The 23,531-nt window shown below is 44.0% G+C and overlaps 1 protein-coding gene and 1 non-coding gene across 3 annotated transcripts in view; both read right to left on the bottom strand.

Moving 5' to 3' along the window:
- Positions 1-726: 726 nt before the first annotated feature.
- Positions 727-23,531, bottom strand: part of CDS2 (CDP-diacylglycerol synthase 2) — a 45,070-nt gene continuing 22,265 nt past the window's right edge. The window contains exons 2-13 of one of the 2 annotated variants that reach the window (XM_052651094.1): positions 17,244-17,380; positions 15,867-15,963; positions 15,016-15,113; positions 12,846-12,985; positions 10,986-11,044; positions 10,265-10,347; positions 7,167-7,254; positions 6,604-6,672; positions 5,658-5,810; positions 4,035-4,154; positions 3,497-3,600; positions 727-3,253 (exon numbers count right to left, since the gene is read on the bottom strand). In XM_052651094.1, coding sequence (XP_052507054.1) covers positions 3,121-3,253; positions 3,497-3,600; positions 4,035-4,154; positions 5,658-5,810; positions 6,604-6,672; positions 7,167-7,254; positions 10,265-10,347; positions 10,986-11,044; positions 12,846-12,985; positions 15,016-15,113; positions 15,867-15,963; positions 17,244-17,380 — 1,281 coding nt within the window. In that variant the 3' untranslated portion in view covers positions 727-3,120. The remainder of the gene's footprint in view (positions 3,254-3,496; positions 3,601-4,034; positions 4,155-5,657; positions 5,811-6,603; positions 6,673-7,166; positions 7,255-10,264; positions 10,348-10,985; positions 11,045-12,845; positions 12,986-15,015; positions 15,114-15,866; positions 15,964-17,243; positions 17,381-23,531) is intronic. The other variant, XM_052651095.1, reaches the window with a different exon arrangement.
- On the bottom strand, positions 11,360-11,464 carry LOC128058922 (small nucleolar RNA U6-53/MBII-28). The gene has a single exon (XR_008200524.1). It is a non-coding gene; the product is annotated as a small nucleolar RNA U6-53/MBII-28 (small nucleolar RNA).

Genomic DNA, 23,531 nt, shown 5'->3' with positions numbered 1-23,531 from the left:
GGCACAACTTGAGTAACTCCCAAAACAAAAGGCAATGGTGCCTAAGGCATCAGTGACCCAAGAAGAAGTTTCAGCTGTGCCACATCTATTAGAATGATGCAAATCGACTTCCTTGGAAACCAACCTTGGGCAGGCTTCTTAGGCAGCAAGGCCACTGCTTTCCAGTTTTCTAACAATGACGTTCTTTGCCCTGAGACAGTCACACAGCCCTGACCCCCGGCAATGTCAGGGATGCTCCTGAGCCTGGTAGGGTCTCTCTGACAGTCTGACGATCTGAACTTACGGATCTATTCGAATCGGTCTCCAGCTAACTCAGCAACTAGTTCACTCAAATCAAAGGGTCTGTTCAGTCTCTATTCAAGTGTATTTCTAGAATCTCCTGATACAATATAAGTTACAGGATAAAAAGCCCAGTGGGGGAAAAATAAAAGACCATAAATTGTTTCAACGTCTACCTGTGTAAGGTTAAAAATTACATTTTGCCCCTTCTGAAAAAGACATTAGATTTCAAACCTACTGATTTCAAGTTCCCCCCAAGCCTTCAGCTTCCTCATCGGCAAAGGTCTCATGCCTTTCACCTGAGATAACACAGAAAGCTATTGTGAGAATGCATTGAATTCAAATTGGAAAACAAAACAAAAATCTCTAAATAAGGGCTGCACAAAATCAAGTGGGAAACATAAAACCATACAGGGAAAAAACTGAATTCATGACAAGAGAGGGCATACAATTTGTCACATTTTATTTCTCACACACAAAAAAAAATGGATCTAGAGCAAGTTATGCCACTCATTAAGATGTGCACAGCTGTGTGTTACAACAGTCTCTGGAAGCTTGTCTGTTCAGTGAAGGATTTTCAATAAACGGGAGAAAGAAAATCAGTGTGCTATATAGACACAAGGTGGTGTCTGTCTCCTGGCTACTTCCTACGAAATTCCCCCATTTCACCAGAAAGCATGTGGGAAACCAGAAGGAAACCAAACCCTAGCTGACCCTCAGGCTCTCTGGATGGCAGCTCTGTTGAGCTTCCAGCTGCCATTTCCTGGAACCCTCATCAGCAGCCATGTCCACAGGTATGTGCCAGGCTCCCTGATCCCAGAGGTGGCTCTCTGCTGCCAGGTCCCAGCTAAGATTTCCTGTCCCCAAGGACCCACCTATCTGCCCACAGTGGGACACCATGAGACAAATGAAGCGCCATTCTATCTTTGGTTTGGGGAACCAAGTTCATTCTTCATTCAGAAAACTAGATTCATTGCTCCACTCTAAGATTTATTGCTGAGGACAAGCATTTTAAGGAAAAGTATTTAGAAAAGACCTGTAAGCACTTAATTTTTGCGTGCCCAGGACATGACTCAACACCTGCAAGCAGCCTCTGCAAGTACGTATACTTGCTCAGCCAGAATCATGGAATATGGGAACTAGAAGACAGCTCAGAAAATGAGAACCCACAGTGATGTGTCCTGCCCAGTGCCACATGGCCAGCACTGAACACACATTCTGTTTTTAAGGGGGCCTTAGACTTAGAAAAGCCATTTACTGAAACAGAAATAAAAGTTCAGAAGAAAGAAGCTGCTGCACGTAGGTCACACAGTGACTGTGAACACAGACATCAAGAGGGGTCTGGCCTGTGCTGGACACCTCAGTGATTTGGGCTGGCTGCGAGCGTCCACAGATACAGTAAGGTTGAGATAAACACAAAGAAAGAAAAGCAGCACCAGCCCAAGGTGCTGAAACAAGCTGTTACACCCCCGTTTGGCAATGAGAACCACCATGGCACAGAATAATGAAACACATTTGGGCACCAATCTCTCTCCCCTCTACCCCCTTGCTTCTTATCCCGACAAAGAATGTATATTCCAAAAGTCAACCTCACTCTTCTAATTAAAAGAAAAAAATAAATAAATCACAATTTAAAAAGAAAAGGGTCCCGCTGTAAAATACAAACTACATTTAAACTGGTCACATTATACAAGTGCGCATTGAATCTTCAGAAGCTTCAAACCTCTGGGTTGGGTTATGCAGAGTTGTAAGCAGGACTTTGTGGTTTCAGTGAAGAAGTCATGGTAATTGAAATCACTGTAAGAAATGTGATTTTTAAAGCACACACACAGATATACACTTGCCTTAAGAGTTATATATATATATATATATATATATATATTAATATATACAACACAGCAGCTACATGGGTGGTCAGCCAGGTCAAGGGCATGGGTATGTGAACAAGAAGCCCTCTGCTCCCTGCCTAATGAGGAAGCCCCCAGAAAGGATTCAGCAGCAACAAGTCTATAGCACAAATGTGAACAGCATCATCCCTGAAAAGACCGAGTTAGCCAACTGCCCTATAGGAGCCACTTGAGCCTAAACCCTGTGGGAAAAGACCTAGTTACAGCATCCTACTGCATACACTTGAAATAGAACAGTGTGGCTTTTTTCCAGACTATTATAATTTTTCATGCCTTTTGAAAAAAATTAAAACTGAAACCTTCTTCAGTCTGTGATGAAGTGAGGTGAATCCATATCAAAAAGCAAAGCTCACAGTCCACAGGATTTCGTGAACAGAATGCTTATCTGATTAATAAGCCTTCATCCTTCTTCCCTCAGAAGGCAATTCTCCTGTAGCTCCAAGGCAGGGATTATTGAGAAGCCCAGGAAAAGCACTCCAGTAGTAAAGACATCCAAGCTGTGTAACTCTTCCCTGCTGGGGGTCAGCTACAAAGACAGTCGGGGGTGGGGGGGAGGAGGGGGGCCTAAACTAGACAAACACAGATGAATGAGTGTCCACTCTGATCAGGCCCAGAAATGGAAGCTCCAGCTTAGGAGCTAGAAGCACCAAGCAGGCACTCCAGAGCTGGGCAACACTGTCTTCCAGGATGTTAAAAGCTTTGGTTTTAAAAACAAAAATTGACTTCTTTCCAACTCAAAGCTATAGGTTACTCACAACCCAAATCATAAGCATATGGACTGTATGCACAGATTTTTGTTTTCAATCCACAAATAGAAACACTGGTTTAAAAAAAAAAAAAAGTGAGTTGAAGCTTGTCTTTGTCCAGCTAGGCTTGCCTGGGAGCCCTGCCCCTCACTCAGCCCTGTTTCGGCTCTCCTGGCCCTGGGTGGCCCCTACTTGTCCTCTGTGGCAGCTGTCAGCATCCCCTTGTCGGTCAGGTGAGACTTGAGCGTGTTGAAGATATGGAGTTGCTGATCTGGCCTCAAGGTCAGGAACTGCTGAACCAGCTTACTTGGGTTTGGGCCCCTGCAAGAGGATGAACAAACAACACTGAGCAAAGCAGGAGCCAAGCACTTCAAGGGCCTGATTATTTTAGTGGCTGCTCCCTTCCTGGATTCTCTACTAATGGAGGGTAGGAGGGGACCTCAGAGAATCCATAACTAATAGCAACTGAAAACTTCATTCATATTTGGGATTTTTTCACTCAAACTGAGAAGTAGATGAAATTCTAAAATCCGCCAACTTGGTTCAGATAGAAAGGTACTATACCTGATAAAACTAGCAATATACACATTGACAAAGGTGGCCATCAGATACTGGCAGTCAAAGCGATCCATGATGCCTCCATGGCCAGGAATGGTATTGGCGAAGTCCTGTTAGAGGAAGGAAAGGATTGGTGAGCCTGGCTTCATCCAAGTCAAAGCCTTGTCTATGGTCACACCTCAGTGTCCACCTACTATACTCTATAGCTGAGGGCAACAGAAAGTGAAAAGTATTGATTCAGGTGCTGAAGCTATAGTATACAATCTTATTAAATTATAAAACATCTCTTTGGAAGAAAGATTAACATAAAAAATTATCATAAAACTGAAATCCAACCACAGAATTTTCTTAGAAACAAGGTATCTTCCTTTATCCTACTTAAATTCCATGCATGGGTGAAGAGTATGTATTAACAGTCAGGGTTCACAGTCTGGTATTCTGAAGGGGGTGGTAGTTGATGAGGTGAGACAGAAGGAGGAAGGCAGAGACAGTGAAAAGGGGCCTGGCTGGGAGACAATGAGAGGAACAAAAAGGGTTTTCCTACTTTGATCTTAAAGGCTCGTTTGAATCCACTAGCGAAGAACCCTCCGAAGGGGCCGATGAGCGAGGCAAAAGTAGAGAGGGCAATGCTGTGAATCTGGAAGGGGTACATCCGCACTGTTTTCTAAAAAGAACAAATGAAATCAGTTCAGATGCCTGCAAGCCCAGGCTTATTACTTGTTACCATAAAAAAAAAAAAAGACAAAAACCACATCTTTATGAAACTATATCTCCCCCCAAAATTAGAAAAAAGACTGGTTTAGGAGTTCTGTTTCTGCTAAATCTCTAATATACTGCTTAACAGAGGACATTAACATATTATGCGTTCAGTCTACAGCAATATGTTTTGTTTGAAGTATATGAAGAAAATCCAGTCCTACAAGGATACATCATTGAAAAAAGAAGATTATTTTAGCACTGTCTTTTCAGATAATTACAGGGATTCTTTTCTGATACTACACCAAAACTTGACAAGTGATAGGTTTCTAAAAAGTTGGTGCAATGTGGAATCTGAAATCCTATCAATAATTTTTTTGTACTCTCACATTAAAATCCACTGGTCTATACTGCACTTTGAATAGATCATTTTATCCATGTATGACTGTAACACCATGCACTGGCCATTTCAAAAATACTGGTTTAATGAGTTACATAAATCTGCCACATGTAAACACATTTTGCCGTACAATGTCAAAATGTCATAAGGTCATGTTAAAATCACCACAGATCCCATTAGAAAAGTCTTTAAGTATTTAAGAAGTTATCAAACTTCCATGGCAGGTATATACTTTCCAAAATTCTAATTTTTACTTGAAAACCAAATTTTATCATTGGTAACAATTATTGTCAGTTGTTTTCTGGAAGTGACAAATCTCACTTCATTTCTTTTTTAAGAAAAATGCCTGCCAAAAACCTATATGAAAACCTATAGTTTCTCATTTCTTTTCAATTAAAATTTATGTCCCCATAAAAAAGCCGCCAGTACAGCTCAGAATTCAAACAGGGGCACACAAACTCTTCCTTTAGGTAAGCACTGTCCTGCAGCAGTCAGCAGAAGCATTTTATGTATACTTTCCATTTTGGCACCAGAGTATTAGGAGATGTATAGTCAAGGATCAAGATTTAATAAAATTAATAATTTTACTATTTCATCAAAGACACTGTTAAGATAAGCTGGATAGGTCTTCTTGTGAGTGTGTGGCACAATGAATCTGATGACAGTCCAGTTTGGTGCCACTGCCTCCACTCATGCTAAGGTGTCAGCAGGCTTACCCACCACTGCTTTTGCACCACCATGGCAAATGATGACAAAACGAAAAAGCAAATGATGTCATTATGTTATGAAGAAAACAACTGTGATCTCACAGATACCCTCAAAGCATCTCAGGGTGCCCCAGGACCCAAAAGCACACTTTCAGAACTCTGGTCTTAATAGTTTGAGGTAGGAGGAAACATCTCCTGTCCTCTCCCTGAATTGACTTAAGCAATTCTCTTCCATCCTGGGGTTTACAGCTTTGGAGAGGGAAGAAGCTAGGTTTTTTGAGGGAAGGCAGTGGTGGAGAGGGGGCTCTCTCTTTGTAGTCACTAACCAGCCAAGGATCATTCGTCCCATGTGAGTGGCACATACCCAGCCAATGATCGATTGGATCACCCCAGGAATGTTGTACTCCTGCAGCCGAAACAGGCCCGAGGGCTCACAGTCCACAGTGAAGCTGTTGGTATCATTGTTGTACTCCACAGGGCAGACAAAACATCTGTACCCAGACATCACATAGGACAGCTGAGGATGAGAACAGACAGACAAAGGAGACAAGTTCCAGCCATCTTGCCTGGGCAGTAGCCACCTGGTTAGGCCATGCTCCTCACAGTACCTAGCACCCTAATTGCAAGCTATGCACTAAATCAGAGGTTCATGTTTCACCACTGGTGTTATTTTACCTGAATTCTGGAAAAAAATGAAGAAGAGACTTACAGCCTACTGAGGCCTCACATGTACTTGCTCAAACAACCAGGTCCTGAATAAATCCAGGAAAGACCTAAAGGAATCTGGGCAAGAACTATAAGAAGTTTTGTCCTATTTGAAGAACCTATGGTTCATTTTTCTCAGGATCTCTTAATTCGAAATGACAAGTGGTAAGGGGAGCAGTATAGTGAGAGGGCGACAACCAGGAGGAAAGAAGTAGACACCCTCTAGAAAGGGGTGGTAAGTCACTCCCCTCCAGGCAAGGCACACGCCGGAGAAAATCTGGGTTAGAATGGCATGTCCCACCTCACCTCTTACTCTCAGGGAAAGTGACAAAAGCCTGACCGTGAACACCATCTCCTGAGTGTCACCAGGCCTCGCCAGCGTGAGAGGAGTACAAGCTGTGCATGGCCTCCGCTCCTCTACTGCCAAGACGCTGCCTGAAGCCTGGCAGACAAAGGGCAGATGCTGCTGCCCTGCCATGTTCACGCCCTGCTACAGGGCAAGGCTGCCATTCAGCAGGACAGAGTCCTTGGCCTTGGGAGATGGGCTCTGAAGGTGAGCGGGAGGCCTCTACCCAACCCTCACCCAGCTGGGAGCCACTACCTACCAGAAGGCCAAAGACCACAGTAGCAAAGAAGCCCCCAATGAAGCCTTCCCAGGTCTTCTTCGGGGACAGCTGTGGACAGAGAGCAAGTTCTTAACAAAATGCATTTCGATAACCCTGGCTTTGGGAACAATGACTGTTTAAAAGTCTTTATACAATTAAAAAACCTCATTCAATTAACCACTTCACTTTCTAAAGTACCCCATACTTGGTTTCCTTATATAGCCTGAGAGCCCTCAGTGTCCTTTCTGTTTCAATTGGTCAAATAATTTAATTATGAAACAGTAAACTAATTAAATGACAACATTCTAATTCAGATCAAAGCCCCAAAAGTGTACCTACACAGTCTAAAATATTTTCTCTATCAGCTCTTTATTTTTTTCCACAAAAGTTATTGTTAAGTCTTCCTTTGGCTTTTCTCTTGAATCTAATTTATTACTAGCCTTTCTCCAGGATGACATGAAGATGTACACGCCATGCAGATCTCTTCTGTCTCCCAAGCTGATCTACTTGAAAGCACTACCCTCACCTCACGGTAATGGTCCATGTTAGGGTGATCCGTTTACCTTGATGAGTGGGGTCCGACCAAAGAAGAAGCCAAACATATAGGCCATGATGTCATTACAGATCACACAAGAAATGGGGACAATGAACCTGGGAAATTAAACCAAAGTAAGAATCAACTCTACCAAGATGATACCTCCAAAGTCCACAAAACAATGCTACTCGTAAATTTCAGTACCAAAATAACCACATAGTACTTATTACCCATTAAGGAATAAGTTTAAAAGAAAAAAAAAAAAAAACGCCACCAAGTATCTATATAAAATGTCATGTTCTTGTTTCATTACAAAGTAATATAAAATTAAGTATACAGAAAAGAAAAAATTAAAAGTTATCCTTCTTTCTCCTATTCCTATCTCCATTCTCCAAAATAACTACTTTTAATCATTTCTGACTCTTCTTCTTCTAGTAGTTACTTCCATTATTCTGTTACATTTATTATCTATTTCATAATTGACTTTTCTTTTTTTTTTTTTTTACTGTTTATTACTAGCTCTAATAAGCCAAACTTTCCCCCAGGACTACACAGATAGCAAGACCAAGATTTAGCCAGATTTATCCTCTGCCTCCTTCTGCTAGTGGTCTGATCATCCCTGCCACAAAAAAAGGGGGGGACAGTTTCCACACTTGTACCGTCTCTCTCTTCTCACTCTCTATTCTCTGACAGTCACTTTAAAGAATTTTTTTAATTTCCTCTATAGTTGAACGTAATATACATAAATCCTAGCCCCTCATCTCGGAGAAGGCAATGGGACCCCACTCCAGTACTCTTGCCTGGAAAATCCCATGGACCGAGGAGCCTGGAAGGCTGCAGTCCATTGGGTCAGTGAGGGTCAGACATGACTGAGCGACTTGACTTTCACGCATTGGAGAAGGAAATGGCAACTCACTCCAGTGTTCTTGCCTGGAGAATCCCAGGGACAGGGGAGCCTGGTGGGCTGTCATCTATGGGGTCGCACAGAGTCGGACACAACTGAAGTGACTTAGCAGCAGCCCCTCAACTACAGGCTTTATTTTTCTGACTCACTGTTTGTTAAGGGAGAGATTTAAAGCACCTATATCCACCCAACCACCCATATTATTTACTTTGTTGAGGCTTCCAGCACATATTCTCTGCTCTACAACTGTAATCAAGTCTTGAAGGTTCCATCTAAAAACCAATAATTAGAGATTTTAATATGATTCACTCTAGAACAAAGTGGTATGTCTAGCCCTAAAGATGAGAACTTAGCATGAGCCTCTCTTTGGAATTACTTAACAGCACTCTGAAAGAGAGGAAGAGTATGCCTTCCCATTGTTTAAAACGTAATAATGCCCTCACAGTATGCCATTATCATTGTTTTAAGCACGATAATGCCCTAAGGCTCTAAAGAACCTCTTGATGAGGGTGAAGGAGGAGAGTGAAAAACCAGCTTAAAACTCAATACTAACATTTAGATGAGCTAGTCTTTACATGTTCTAAGCTCTTTATATATTTTTACTAATTTATTCCTCAGGCAGTAGGTATTACAGCATCTTCATTCTGAGAACGGGAAACAAAGGCATGGTCTGGAATCTTAACCACAGTACTTTAGTATCTCTGTTGCTGTTGTTCAGTGGCTAAGTCATGACCAACTCTTTGCGACTGCAACATGCTAAGCTTCCCTGTCCTTTACTATCTCCTGGAGTTTGCTCAAACTCATGTCCATTGAGTCGGTGATGCCATCCAACCATTTCATTCTCTGTCACCCCCTTCTCCTCCTGTCCTCAATCTATCCCAGCATCAGGGTCTTTTCTAATGAGTTGGCTCTTTGCATCAAGTGGCTTCAGCATCAAGCTTCAGCTTCAGCATCATCCTTCCAATGAACACTCAGAGTTAATTTCCTTTAAGAAATCTGGTTTGATCTCCTTGCTGTCCAAGGGACTCTCAAGAGTCTTCTCTAGAACCACAGTTCAAAAGTTACTGAATGTGGTCCAACTCTCACATCCATACATGACTACTGGAAAAACTATAGCTTTGACTAGACAGACCTTTGTTGGCAAAGTGATATCTCTCCTTTTTAATATGCTGTCTAGGTTTGTCATAGCTTTTCTTCCAAGAAACAAGTGTCTTTTAATTTCATGGCTGCAGTCACAGTCCACAGTGATTTTGGAGCCCCAATAATAAAGTCTGTCATTGTTTCCATTTTTTTTCTCCATCTATTTGCCATGAAGTGATGAGACTGGATGCCATGATCTTAGTTTTTTGAATACTGAGTTTTAAGCCAGCTTTTTCACCATCCTCTTTTACCCTCATCAAGAGTCTCTACACACTAGGATATGTCTTCACATTTTCACTAAAAGCATAGTTTCTTCAGTCGACCTATGGATTTCTATCAATGGTGATAGATTTCTGGCTGAAATCATTGCATTTGCAGAATAAAATCTACTAAGTATATTATTCTTTTGACACATTGCCAGATTCTATTTGCTATAGTTTATTTAGAATGGTATAGCTATAATCATGAAAAAAAATCAGTTTATCATTCTTATTTCTCCCTGTGTTTTTATCAGCTTTAATACTAAGGGTTAGATAAGACTCGCCAAAACTAGAGAAAGCCTGTGTGCAGTCATTAAGTAAATAAATAAATACTCAGCTGCTATCACTGGTCACTTTTTCCAGGTGTGGATTCTTATGGAATTTTCAAAGCTCTTTTATAATCATTGATCTGTTCAAGTTTTCTTCTTTGTGACTTTTACTCGGTGTCCTCTTGCCAGGAAATGATTTTTTTCTTCTAGATTTTCATATTTGTTGCCGTACAGTTGCACTGTCCTTGGACTCTTTAAATATCCCTATACCTGTTGGTTTAGAACAGTGGTTCTCAAAGTGTAGGTCCTGACCAGCAGCATCAGCATCACCTGGGAATGTACTAGAAATGGAGTTCTCAGGCTTCACCCCATGGCTACTGAGGCAGAAAATCAAAAGTAGGGCCCAGCAATCTGTGTTGTAACTAGGCCTGCAGGGGCTGCTGATATGCTCAGGTGAGAACTGCCAACTTAGCAATTGGGGTTTCTCAGTCCTCCTATACATAAGAACACCCACAAAATAATAGGAAAAATGCCCCTCACTAACATCACTCACCAGATCATTCCTTCAAATAGGTTGTGGATAACAAGATGTGACTGTGTTACAACAATCAGTAATGTTACATGGGTCCAGCCAAACTGCAAAAGAAGATAAAGGATAAACTTTACCTGTCAGTGTACCTTGAAAGGAACTTCAAATAATAGCTAATACCAAACAGAAAATTGTTGAGAAACAGGTAGGAAAGATATCTGCTTCTGTATCTGTCTTATTGGAAATGAAAAGCTACAGAACAGGCCTTGAGAAGAACTATGTTTCCCAGCTACAGTTCCCAACAAAAGGAGGGTGCATGTGGCCCACCAGTTAGTCCTTTCATGCTCCAAAAGCCTGGGTACCTCTTGTTTTCTTAGTAAGTATTTACTGAGAGATTAGGACACTCAGAGAGGGGGTGTTTTTAAGTTGAGGGAGCAATATAGCAGGTAGGATATCTATGGTCAATGTCTAAAGCTTTACCTAGAGCCTTACCTAGAGGCCATACTCAGATCCAGACGGGAGAGACTGCTTAGGGTATATAACAGTGATTAGGTCTAGGTGGATAAGAAGCCACCAAACTTCACAAAGGATGCCTCTTTCACCCTCCAGGTTTCAGATGCACAAGAAGAGACTACATTCCAAAGTTCTGAGTTATCACAGAAAGGATGAGAGGCCTGTGGAGTTTCTGCAGAATTTCACTTATAGCAAGAGTTTTGACACTGACCCATTCTGACACTACCCTTACCATGTAGAACTGCAATCGATAATGCTTCTTGACCAGACTCAGCACAAACATGCAGAATCCTAGTTTGAGAAGGAAGGAAGAGAAACGGCAAAATGAATCACATTCTGCATTTATCTTTGTCCTAGTCATTTCCTTTAGCTGTGTCATATGGTCCTTTGCTAATTTCCTGGCAACAGCTAAGCAGGGCACAAATCCACTGCCCAAGGGAATAAAATCAGTTATTCAGATGAGCAGTCAGAAGGGAAAAATGACTACTTCAAGACAATCAAAGGAAGACAATATTTTAAAATTTTACAGATTACACTCAACTTAGGATACTGTTCACCAGATAGAAATGTTTTGATTCTAGAACAGGGGCTGATAATGGTCAGGCCGGCTGCCAGTATTTTGTTGTTGTTGTTAAACTCCCTGGCACCAAAGCAGGGCAACACTGCCCTAGCTGGTAGCTCAGTTAGTAGCATGGCAACTCATCATAGAGGTTAGCTGCCTGTTTTTATAAACAAACTTTTATGAGAACACAGCCATAGCTATTTGTTTACATGTTATCCAGGGTTTCTTTTTGTGCTACAATAGCAGAACTAAGCAGCTGCAGTAGAGACTCCACAGCCCCCAAAACCTGTAATATTATTATCTGGACCTTAAGAAACCAGTCTCTGTCCTAAAGAATAGGTCTGGCAGAATGAGGATCCACATGGTATAAGGCCAAGGTCATCCTTGCATCTCTCTCCTACTGACCCACATGACTAAAACCTCTAGGAAGAAAATGGATTTTACCCACAAGTGTGCTGGATCCCTCAAAAGCAGCCCTGCCCAGAAGAGAGCCTATCACTGTTCTAGACCTCTGGCCTCCCTTTGTGGGGCTGCTTCCAGGCTCTGAGGCATGCTTTCTGACTATCTTCAACACATTAGACCTCTCAGCAGTAGACTTCATATTCAGTAGCCAGGTGTCATTCAGAGAGCCAAGTATCACTATCAAGTTGATGAAAAAATAGGTCAGATTGAAATTTAGGTCAGAGTTAGAACAAATTTCCCATATGCCTCAAACTGGTTTTCAGGGTAACCATGAAGAACATTAGCATTATCTGAACGCATGTATCGTCTCAACTGAGTTTAGATTGATGGAGCAATATACCGTTTGTCAAATTTCTATATAGCTTATCAAATCCTCATAGTAACTCTGCCATTTTAACTCTAGGTTACAGGAGAGCTCAAAGAGTAAGCTCCTGGCTCTTCTGAAGTCACAGGTCTTTTAAAACCCAAATCAATAAGATTTCTAATGCACTATAGTGTCCCTTTTCTAAAATTAATTTTTATTGGAATATAGTTGATTTACAACATTGTGTTAGTTTCAGGTGTCCAGCAAAGTGAATCAGTTATATATATATATACATATGTCCACCTTTTAGATCCTTTTCCCATATAGGTCATTACAGAGTTCCCTGTGCTATACAGTAAGTCCTTATTAGTTATCTATTTTATATACAATAGTGTGTATATGTCAATGAAAAGTCCTCTTTTAAATACAAGTTTCTGGATGATTTTGTTCTGTCACACTGCAGAATCTCTGCCAATAAGAGAGTCAGGACACAACAATACTATGGGGTCCTTCAACAGAGGCTGAAACACACAGACAGGTGGCACAAACCACAGCCCCCACAACCACACAAGCCCCTCAGCCTCATTTCTCTTAGTAAAGAGCTACTACAGCTCATGTAAGGCAGAATCTTTAGTTCTGCTTCCCTGTGTGGTCAAAGTTAAGTCATCAGAACTTTACATGAACCAAGAAATGCCCCAACTCCAACTCAGCAGATATGCAAAAACAAGACATATGCAACAACTGGCAAGCCGCTTAACACATACCTGTTAGATAGAGAGTAAAGGAAATGAATCGGTGGTATTTACTGAGAATCCGCAGAGGCTCCTCTCTCTGGACCAGAGTGAAGAAATAATCCGTCACTGTTTCGCCATAGAAGAAATAATTTACACACAGCAGAAAGTACCTGTTAAAGAAGATAGATCACTGCCAAAGGGAGCACATATGGCCGCTCCCTTACAGCAAGGATGTTAGGAACAGAGCAGCAGTCCACTCAACCCCTAAGAACCCCCCAGGCAGCTCACAGCAGGACGAGCAGACCACAGATCCCTGTCCTCTGGTGACCCTGTAGGTGAGATATTTATCTAGAAATTTGTGGCTTTCATTCCCTCTCCATTTATCACAAACTTGGGACCCAGTTTCTGCCCCTTCTATAGCATTGCCAGGTCTAACAACACTCAATCTGTAAGACAACCCCCAGAAAGGTACCTCATCCTGCCTCCTTGGCCTTACTTCCACTCTTCCTGATAGGAACTCTGCATGCCTATTAAAACGAAATTTCTCTGGCTTTCTGTCTGTCTGTTTGGTTCCTCTCTTCTCCCTGCCTGGAACATCCTCCTCACTTACCCACTTTATCACTCATTGCTCAAATACCATTGTCTTCATAAAACCCTGCATGATCGAATGTGGTATCTGCCTCCCCTGCCTTTATTTCTATAGTGTGAAATACTTGTTGTTTTCACTAAGCAATTAATTATGCTTCATCTCAGACTGTCTTCCTCTCTGATGCCCGGCTCTGACACACAAATCTTTTACTAGCATTAATTCTTCATTTGTTTATAACCTCTATCCTCAACAAGGAGGGAGAAGCCATGGTCCATATACTTGTGCGGCTTCACTAGTGTTTCCGAGTATGAGAATGAGCAGCCCAACTCTAAACACTCAATAAATGTCCAGACATCAAAGAAAGGGGAGAGCTTCTCTTATCTCTTCCATTTTTTAAAAAAAAACTGTGGAAGTTCAAGAACTCCCAAACAAGCTTTGTTTTCTGTTACTTGAAAAACACTTCCTTTGAACAGTGACCACAGTCAGGGGTCAAACATCCTGAATATGTTAATAAAATTCATAACATTGCTTGCCAGCTATAGGAGACCCACAAGAGAAACCTAGGGGGCAGGCCGGGGGCAGGCACTGGCCCTGTGGCGACTGCAAGGCAGCTTATGCTGCTGGGTGACAAGGAAGCATCTCTGAGAAGGATGTGTCCAGCCCAAATATGAGCATGTCAGCTCCCTTGGCCATAACCAAGTTGCTGGGGCCCAAAACACTACTCTCTGGCCTGGTAAGTTATGAAATCAATGCCCAAGACCCAGCACAGCATAGTGAGAGGAGTCTGTATCTGCCCTAAGTCTTCTTAGTACTACACAATGCTCTGTTCACACAGCACCACCTCGGAAGAGTGTGGTCAATACAGCAAAAGGGTTTCAGATCAGGAAGGTGTCTTGGACATCATCTGCCCTACAGGTTTTGTTCTGGCTTCAAGACAGACAAGCCCAGAATTCTTTGGCAGTCCAATGGTTAGGACTTGCTCTCACTGGCCAGGCCCAGGTTCAATTCCTAGGCAGGGAACTAAGATCCTACATGCCACATAACAAAGCCAAAAAAAAAAAAAAAAAACCTAAGGACATCCAAGCCGTTTCTTAGGAGGAGAAAGCAGAGGTCCTCGGAGGAGCCCAGATCCCCTGCATTCAGTCTCACTCCTGTCCACTGGCACCCAAGGAACCTCAAAGGAATGAGGACTCCAAAACCGCAGGTTGAAAAGCACTGACTAGGTCTCTACTATCTATTTTAAGGATGAGGAAGCCAAGTTCCAGAAACAATATAACACCAGCGTGGACAACTCCCAGATGACTGTTGTTGGATGCTGGGATACCAGAGCATGAAAAATGTACTGATCTAGAAAATGGGGGCCATTGTGCAGTCTAAGGAATCCAAATATTGATGCAAATATGGTCACAGATGCAGCTGGTCTGGATTCTTCTAAGAAAGAACCACTCCTTCCAAGCCAGCCATTCAGTCTGACCTAGGCAATACTTTGGTCTCAAAGGTGCTGTGAAGGTCCATGGCCATCAACCCCTCCCTCCAACCACGACTGTAACTACCTACCACAAAACGTTTGTCCAAACCTGTTAAAGGTCTCTGTGGGGCTAGAGAGCTTACCAGCTGAGGGTTCTGAACCACGGCAGGTCATAGGAGTGGTACACGTTGTAGCCAATAGTAATAATCTCATGGAAACACTTGATCTGAACACACATCACCTGCAGGACACAAAAGGATTAAAACACTTGCTGTCTCCTCAGTTCTTACGATCTGTGGGAATAGAAACCAGCAGGTCATAGATCTTCAAGAAAAACCACTATATTTAAGAACAATGTCAGCCCTCCAGTGATTCTGCTCCCCTCCTTTCTCTCACATCACTCACCAGGGTTGGGAGGCCCTTTATGTCACACAGAGCAGATCCAACTTCTCACGATAAATATATGCTTCTGAAACTCTTATTAACTTTTTATTGTAGAATCCCCCGCCTCAATCTCTTCCACTTTTGACTCTGAATAAAAATACATACTTGAAAAGTCCCAAACTGCTCTGCTCAGTCGTCAGTTGTATAGTCATTTGATGCTGTCTATGACAATGGGAAGACTCAGAGCAAAGTACTGTGGACTGGAATTTTATATCAAAAGTCCTGAGGTTATGAGGGAGGCCCCAGGAAAACAAGAAACAAAATCAGGAGTCATACAGAATCATAGCCAGGTTCCCAGTTTGACCAAAGAGCTGAAGTACTAAAATCAAATTTTAAAGTGATCTTTAATCACCTACAACTGGCCCGTGCCAATGGCCCTCCAGTTGGCTGCTGGAAGGTGAGAAATCATAGTTATTCTAAGGCGGATGTGGTCTGAGCAGCCAGGACCTCAAGTGATTCCCAAAACCAACCCAACACCTGGCGCTTAAAATGACTAGCCATGCAGGGAAAACTGAAGGTAAAACTAAAATAGCAAGCAAATGGCACTTACAATCATCATCAAAACCATTGGTCCCAAGTAAATGATAATGAAGAAAAATGCAATCATCGCCAAAGTCAGGATGCCTCTCACCCACCAGTTCTTCCATCTAGTTAGAGAGGAAGGGAAGGAGAAAACATGTTAGGAGCCCAAAAGAACAAAGCACAAACTCAAGGGGGATGGTTCTTTCTGGGATAAGAGCGCTCTGAGGTCAGTGCTTTCCAGGAGTATGTCTTTCACCTTGACAGAGGCAGTAGCTATATGCTGGAAGAAGCAGCTCACCTCATCTCATCAGAGCCATCACCTCATCTACACTAAACTCAGCAAGTGCTCAAGGCTTGCATAAAAATACACCCAACTTGTTTTTTAATGAAGGAATCAGGCAAAAATCCCAAGGGAAAGGTAATGTCCGCCCGCCTCCCTCCCTTATGGATCTATTTAGAAGGCTTCTATGGGCGTCTCTGAGAAAAAACTATTAACATCTTTCCTGCAGGAGAATCCTACATTTCTCTGCTCCTGCATCACTACGGTAGTAACAGTGTCAAACACAGTGGTAATAACAGCTATCACACCTGGCACATATGCACCTGGCACTTCTACAAGGACTCATGTGTATTAACTGTTTCAACCCTCCACACTACTAGCTTTTACAGATGAGGAAGTGGATGTACAGATGATACCCTGTGACGTGCTTAAGCTGGGAACTGAATCCTGGGAACCAATGTGGCTCCAGAACCCGTGATCTTAATCACTGCACAAAACAGCCTTTCAAAAGGACAAATGTGTGGGAGGCATGCCCAGGCACACTTTTATATAATATTTTGGGGTCTTATAGTTTGTCTGCCCACACAGCTAGTATCAGAAGGCCCAGAATCTCAAGGGACCAAAATTTTAACCCTGAATTCACCAAAGTTGAGATGTTTCTTAATTCCTACAGGAGAATTGAAGGACTGTCCAAAACAGATGTGTGGGGAGAAGGAAAACTGAACTCTGAACTAGAAATTTAGGCTCCTCAGTGGAAAGCAGCCTGCCCATTAGTCACAAACCCCAAGGACCATTTATCTCCATGTGCTATCAGTGACCACTCCTATGTCCAGGTACTCCTGCTCTTTGGACAGTACCTCCCAGCCAGCCTAGGGTACCCTTCAAGGGCCAGATCCACTCAGGCTGTGCTTGCAGTCACTGGTAAGCACTCAGTGACACTCAATGGAGCCTTAAGCAGAGGCAGGGGAGACTATAACCAATGAAAGTGGGCAGGTCTGGGCCTCACACTTTAACAGATGTGGGCTCCTCCTACAAGACTGTGGGCCCTCTAAGGGCTTCAGGTCTTCCATGACACTTGGAGACCCAGAGCCCTCAGCAAGCACTTGCATGATTAAGCCAAGCTACCTTGAAGACAAGTTGGAAAGGGCCCTGTTGAGAACCTCTGGGGTATCATCTGCAGAGGGTGGTAGGGTGGCAGCTTCCACCCGGCTTTCACTGTCTGATGCAGTCTCTCCATCTGCCTTTGCTTCTGACTCTGACTCCTGCACAGAAGAAAAACAGAAGAGGGAAAGATCAAAAGCACTGAGTAGGATACTGGGTGTCGACATCCAAAAGGACCCATCTACCTTTGAAAAGACCTCTCCACCAACACTAAGTCACACAGGGAATAGCCCCTGCTCTGCCACAATACCACAATAAGCTGTGGACTCTTGGAGCCACGGACAACTAGTGGCTCTGGACAGGCTCTCAGGGGAAGCTGGGTGTGCAGGCTACTGCCCCTTGCAACAGAGCTCCTGAAAACCCATGGTGTTACTTCCAGGCTTCACAAGACCACCATGTGAGGAGGCCAGCCCCAGTCAGGTGCAGAAGCCCTAAGGGACCACTAACTCTAGTCAACACTTCACCAGGACTGGTGTGTGCCACTGCCCTCTCCCTGAGTTGCCACCAGGTCACAGTCACGTAAGGAAATGCCTGCAGGAACTCAGCCTGCTCCCCAGCCTGCATGAAGGGACCAGAGCATGCCAGCAACAGGTCCTCCATCCAAAGTACCAAGCTTTTATTTCTTAGAGGAATTTAGAATAGATCCTGTGAGAAGAGGTGTAGGAGAAACCAAATCACTTGGAATCAAAATCATGATACTACACTGCATTTGAGTAGCCCTTCAGAATTTTGAGAGTATTTCCCATACCTGTGAACATTTGAGCAGTCATGGAAGGAAAGAAAGGCAAACAGGAAGATCACTATTTATAAATGAAGAAACAGGGGCTCTGAAAAATTCAATAGTTGGCCCCAAATCTCCTATAACAGGTCTCTGACTTTAATGTGTTCATTCCACTACATTTCCTTTTATTTAAGCATCTCAGAATCCATTTAATTCTTCAGTTAAGTGATTCAGAACAAAGTAAGCTGGTAATGGCAATAGGATGTTTCACCAAATCAAAGATTTCATTACATACACAAACAGACAAAAAGCTGTATCTCTTTTTCAAATTGAACAATTTGAATTTCCTTAGCGACTTAGTAGCAGCAGCAATGACTAATAAATGTATGAAACTGAGCACCATTTCACACATTTCTTGGCCATTTTGATGTCTTCTTTTGTGAAGTGCCTTGTCAAGTCACTGGTCAGTTTTCTACTGGGCTTCCTTGCTTTTTTTATGTGTAGGAGTTATTTTAATATGTTCCAAATTTAAGTACTTTGTATCACTAACATGTTCCCCCAGTCTCCTCTAAACCCTAACAACCCACCTCAGTCCTTCTCTCACCTACATTCTCTCACCTACAATCAGACCTTTTCCCTCTCGCCCAGCACTGGCCACAATGGGGAGTTGGTGGGAGATTTTGTAATTGTCTGCTGCCCCAACTGACCATAAGGCCCCTAAAGACAAGACAGTCTCATGCCTGACACACAGATGCTGACAAATACACGGAAGATGGTGGAGAGAGGAATTTTTTCCAGCTATGGTAAAGCAGCCCCACTCTCTCTAAACTAACTTACAACTGAGATAACACCACAAAACAGAAGGCTTAACTGCTACAGGATTGCTGATTCAGAAATTAGTAAAGAACTTAGGGAGTCACTCTGCTGTACAGCAGAAATTAACGTAACACTGTAAATCAACTATACTTCAATTAAAAACAAAACAAAACAAAAAAACAACCTCATGGAGGTGTCCTCATCAGTAGCTCCTGAGGGAAAGAGCCACAGCTGCCGCTGATGCGGTCAATGCTCCTTCCTCCACCAGGCTGAGCCAGTGGACAAGTCACCCAAGTGCTGTGCTCCACTTCCTCACCTAACAAAAGGACAGCAGAAAGGACCCTCCTTATCTGTATAAGGGTTCTCCAGAAAGACATAACCAGACACACACCAAGAGCTGTGTCCTATTCCACTGCCCCACAAGGTCCTGAAATGCAGCAATGCCCGTTAAGTGTAACTGGGATTCTCTCTCTCCAGTCACACTTAGTGAAGACGGAGGCATTCAGAACAGATTTCCATTTTGTAGGCTAACATTATCATCCTTTTCCCATCAGCAACCATCACGGATATGAGGTAACGATGCTGTGGGATTATCTAGATGTGACCCCTAAACCAAGGGATTGCAAAATGCAAGTACCAGAGCCCCACCAAGGCCTCCCACAGATGTTCTCCAGGAGTATGCAGAAGCCACAGGGACTGAGATGACAACAGCAGGCGGGAGGGTATGTATGTAGGCGCATATGCCTGCGAGCACATGCCCATGAGTGTGTGCGCACGCACACACACACAGAAGCTCTAGCACCAGCTATTTTTAACTTGTCCATCTTGTTGTCAAGGAAACTCACAAAGGCTGCTCGTTCCCCAAGCTAGGAAGGGCAGGAAGAAACCCGGGCAGAGCCCCTGCGGGGGAGGGGCAAGGAGCTCTGGCTTGGAACAAAGTCTCTGGACCTTGCAGACCCTTTTAGAAACGTCAGCCCAAATAACTCTGTATCTGACTCCTCTCCTTCCTTACTAGGAAGAGTCACAGTGAAGAGAGGTATCCTGAAGCAGAAAGCAGTAAAAGGACATAGAGAAGTGTCACAAAGACACAGTGACTGTTGTTATTGTCAAGACATCAGGAGGCCTGGGATGAACAACTAAGAAATGAAGTAAACTAAAGAAATAAGCCTGAAGGAGATTAACTTTCCAGTTGTCACCTGCCTTTAAACAAGTAAGGGCTTCCCTGGTGGCTCAGATGGTAAAGTGTCTATCTACAATGCAGGAGACCCAGGTTCAATCCCTGAGTTGGGAAGATCCCCTGGAGAAGGAAATGGCAACCCACTCCAGTACCCTTGCCTGGAAAATCCCATGGACAGAGGAGTCTGGTAGGCTACAGTCCATGGGGTCGCAAAGAGTCGGACACGACTGAGCGACTTCATTTTTAAAAGCTAGTAAGTAATGCCAGGGTCCTGGGCCTCAGCCCAGGCCACTGAATAAGCATCCTCAGAGCCCTTAACTGGAGGTGTCCTTGGAGAAGGAGACAAACACCTACACAGATACCCTCTCCCATAAGCTGAAACAGAGTCAAAAAAGGCAGAAGGGCAAATTCCTGTGCCAGAGGAAAGGGCACAACCTGGGAAGATATGGATCAGGGTGAGGTAAGTCAGCCAACTCTCGGGGCTCCAGGTGTGGCTGCCAAGAGAGCAGACAAAGGAAGAGAAACCTTGGAGAACCTGGAAACCCTGCGCTGTTCTGGCTACTCCCTATGTGGGGCAGGGCCTTCCACTTGGGCTTCTTAGGCCTCAGTGAGGAGGTGAATGCTGGCAGCAGCTTCTGTCGTGGACCCAGGAGGAGTCAAAAACCTGGAGCCCAAGCTTTTGCCCAAGAGAAAGTGGCACACGTGAGGACCAAGAATCGGAGATGTCAAGCGTTTCACTGGTTTGCTCCTCCAGGGGATGGAAAGACGTTCTACAGGAGGCAGAGGCAGCCAGTTAATTCCCAGCTCTGGTATTCATTACCCTCAACACAGGCCTCCCGTCCCTGGTCTTCCCCCTGGGGAAAGCGCCCCCTACATTGAACAAATGCAACACCAGTGAAAGTCTATTAAAACACCAGTGAAAGTCTATTAAAACTATAAAGGGACTGAAGAGCAATCGGGACCTGCTGAATTTCATCCTACCCCCATTCTCCAGTAGGCTAACCATGGCACACAGGACAGGGGCCCAAGAACCTTAAACACCCATCCCAGGCAACCTGGGCATCCTTCCCAGGGAGGGTGGAGTGGAGAAAGAACAGTGCTTATCAGGTCTTGCTGGGCCCGTGTGCTAATCAGTTCTGTGAACTCAGCATCTGCCTGCCTTGCTTCCTCTTTCCTGTCTTCCATTCCAACAGGTGGCCCCAACTCAAAAATGATCCACTTCTCAAAGCTCCCATAAAGGTGAAGTCTGAAACACAGGCAGCAGTACCTACCAACACTTCCTGACATGGGATGTATACAGCACAGTTCACTGAGGTGTGGAAGGAAACATTAGAACTTACTTCTATTTACCTCGTTCATCTTTTCTTTCCTGTGCCTGCTTTATGATGAACCTATCAAAACATGAATATAACTGAGGCTGTGCCAGCTGGGGAACATGGTAAAAACATCACATACATGTCAGACACAGTGCTGGGTCAGTGACCCTGGGATTCTTGATTCCCACCACACTAAGCACTGCCTGGAACACAGTACGAACCCAAAGATTTATTGGACTAATAAGCTAATTAATTCTTCTTGACCTACCATGGACCACGGTGTCTGGACTGCATTGAGCATATGACAAAATCAGCTCAGATTTCCAGCTCGTGTGCCAGGTCTGACAGGCACCTGCCTCAGCAGCAACCCTTGTAACAGAGCCAGACTAATGCCCACTCTCATCCCCTCTCTCTGCTAGCTGAGGGTCTAAGGATCCAGCTCAGGAGCTCTGGGACCCAGCACACAGTAGGGGGAAAGGCTGCCTTGCTGCTGCAAGATCAGCTCAGCTCCCAGGCATCCCCTCCTCCTCCCTTTCTTTCCAACCAAGGACCCAGATCAGAGGTTGAATAGAGCAGACCCTAACTCTCAGCTTCTATCTCAATCACCGCCCATCCTCCCAGTCCTGCAGCCATTTCCCAAGTGGGCTGTGGCACTGGTGTAAACAGGAAACAAGAGCATTGCTTTAAAAGGAGAAGAGAAAAAAGTTACCTCTGAGGCCTCCTTCCTTCTGGTTCACTTAGACTCTAAGATAGAAACACTTAGGTGATATGATAGACACATGGAGAGCCTTGGGTACCAAGGGTTCAGATAAGACCTGTCAACATTTTTAGAGGAACTCATGAATAAAAAGCTTCCCCTACCAGCCTTCCAGGTCCCCTCTACCTCCCACAACTGCCCAGACACCAATGAACCAGGGCTCAGATAGAACAGAAGTCTTTCTTCAAAAGAAGCAGGAGATGGCATGAGGGAGGGCCAGGGAGCAGTAATAAGGGGAGGAGGGAGGTCCCTGTGCCCAAGGTCAAGCTTCCTGGCCTGAGAAGGGACCTGGCTTGGCCCAGTATAGCATCTGTAGGACTCATTTTCACTGCTATAATCTAGATAGGAAACCCAAGAGAGAACCCTAGCAGTTTAGAGCATACTAAGCTGTATTAAAATTTGTAAGTTTCATTTACTGAGTGTCTTCACACCTTACATAAACTATTTTTCCCACTGCTTTAGATGGAAATAATAAATCTTGTGTTGGAGGAAAATCATCAGGCTGAGCCTAATCTTTCTATTAAGTATCATGCCAGCCATCTTTTTTGTTTTTTTGGATATGCTGGGTCTCCACTGTAGTGCACAGGGGCTTCTCAGGTTGCAGCACACCAGCTGAGTTGCTCCACAGCCTGTGGGATCTCAGCTCCCCAGCCAGCGGCTGAACCTGCATCCGTTGCACTGAACTACTGGACCTCCAGGGACGTCCCACCTGCCATCTTCCTAACCAAGCCGTGTGGCCAGATATCAGGGCAATCAACTCCCCCACTTACACACACACCTCCAGGAAAGAAATTTCCAGAGACAGGTTTATCCCTAATGAGTGTAGGAGACCTCTGTGTCCTTGTCACTGAAAAAAGCCAAGTAAGCTTTCATCTGAGTTCCTATTGCAGGGGGAAAAAATGTGTGTGTGTGTGTGTGTGTGTGTGTGTGTGTGTGTGTGTGTGTGCATGGTGTTTGGAACAGCAAAGAAAATATTTCTAGCTTTTTCTAATGCTCACCTCATCTGACAAATTCAGTTGTCTGAACAAAGGAACAAAGGGGAGGAGCCTGGCTCTGAAAGTTTAGAATCATCCCCAAAATGTCCACACCCTGCCTTCAAAAGCCTCATATCAATAATGTGATCCACAGAAAATGCATTCAATTACTCCAGATGGACTGCCCCCTTAAAGTACCTTCATGGGTAGCTGTTATCCACACCAAAGAGCTCCAGAGAGAGGACGTGGAAAGATGCACGTGCAGAAGGTGCGGCTTTTAAAACCTAACTCTGCCTCTGAGCCATTTTACCTCCAGACAATACTATTTCCAAGGAGCCACAGGGCTCTTTGTAGAGAACCTACCACTGCCAGTCTTGGGCCCAGAGAGGGTTCCCGTGGGAAGACAACTGTTCCCAGGAGAGCCACACCGGGAGCAGCCCACATGCTGCTGTCCCTCATCCTGCCCCTCCTCAGCACCTTGCTCCATTGAT

The sequence above is a fragment of the Budorcas taxicolor genome, chromosome 13 (genome assembly GCF_023091745.1).
Source record: "Budorcas taxicolor isolate Tak-1 chromosome 13, Takin1.1, whole genome shotgun sequence".
In the NCBI taxonomy this organism is placed as follows: domain Eukaryota; kingdom Metazoa; phylum Chordata; class Mammalia; order Artiodactyla; family Bovidae; genus Budorcas; species Budorcas taxicolor.
This window is presented reverse-complemented; position numbering and strand designations above follow the sequence as displayed.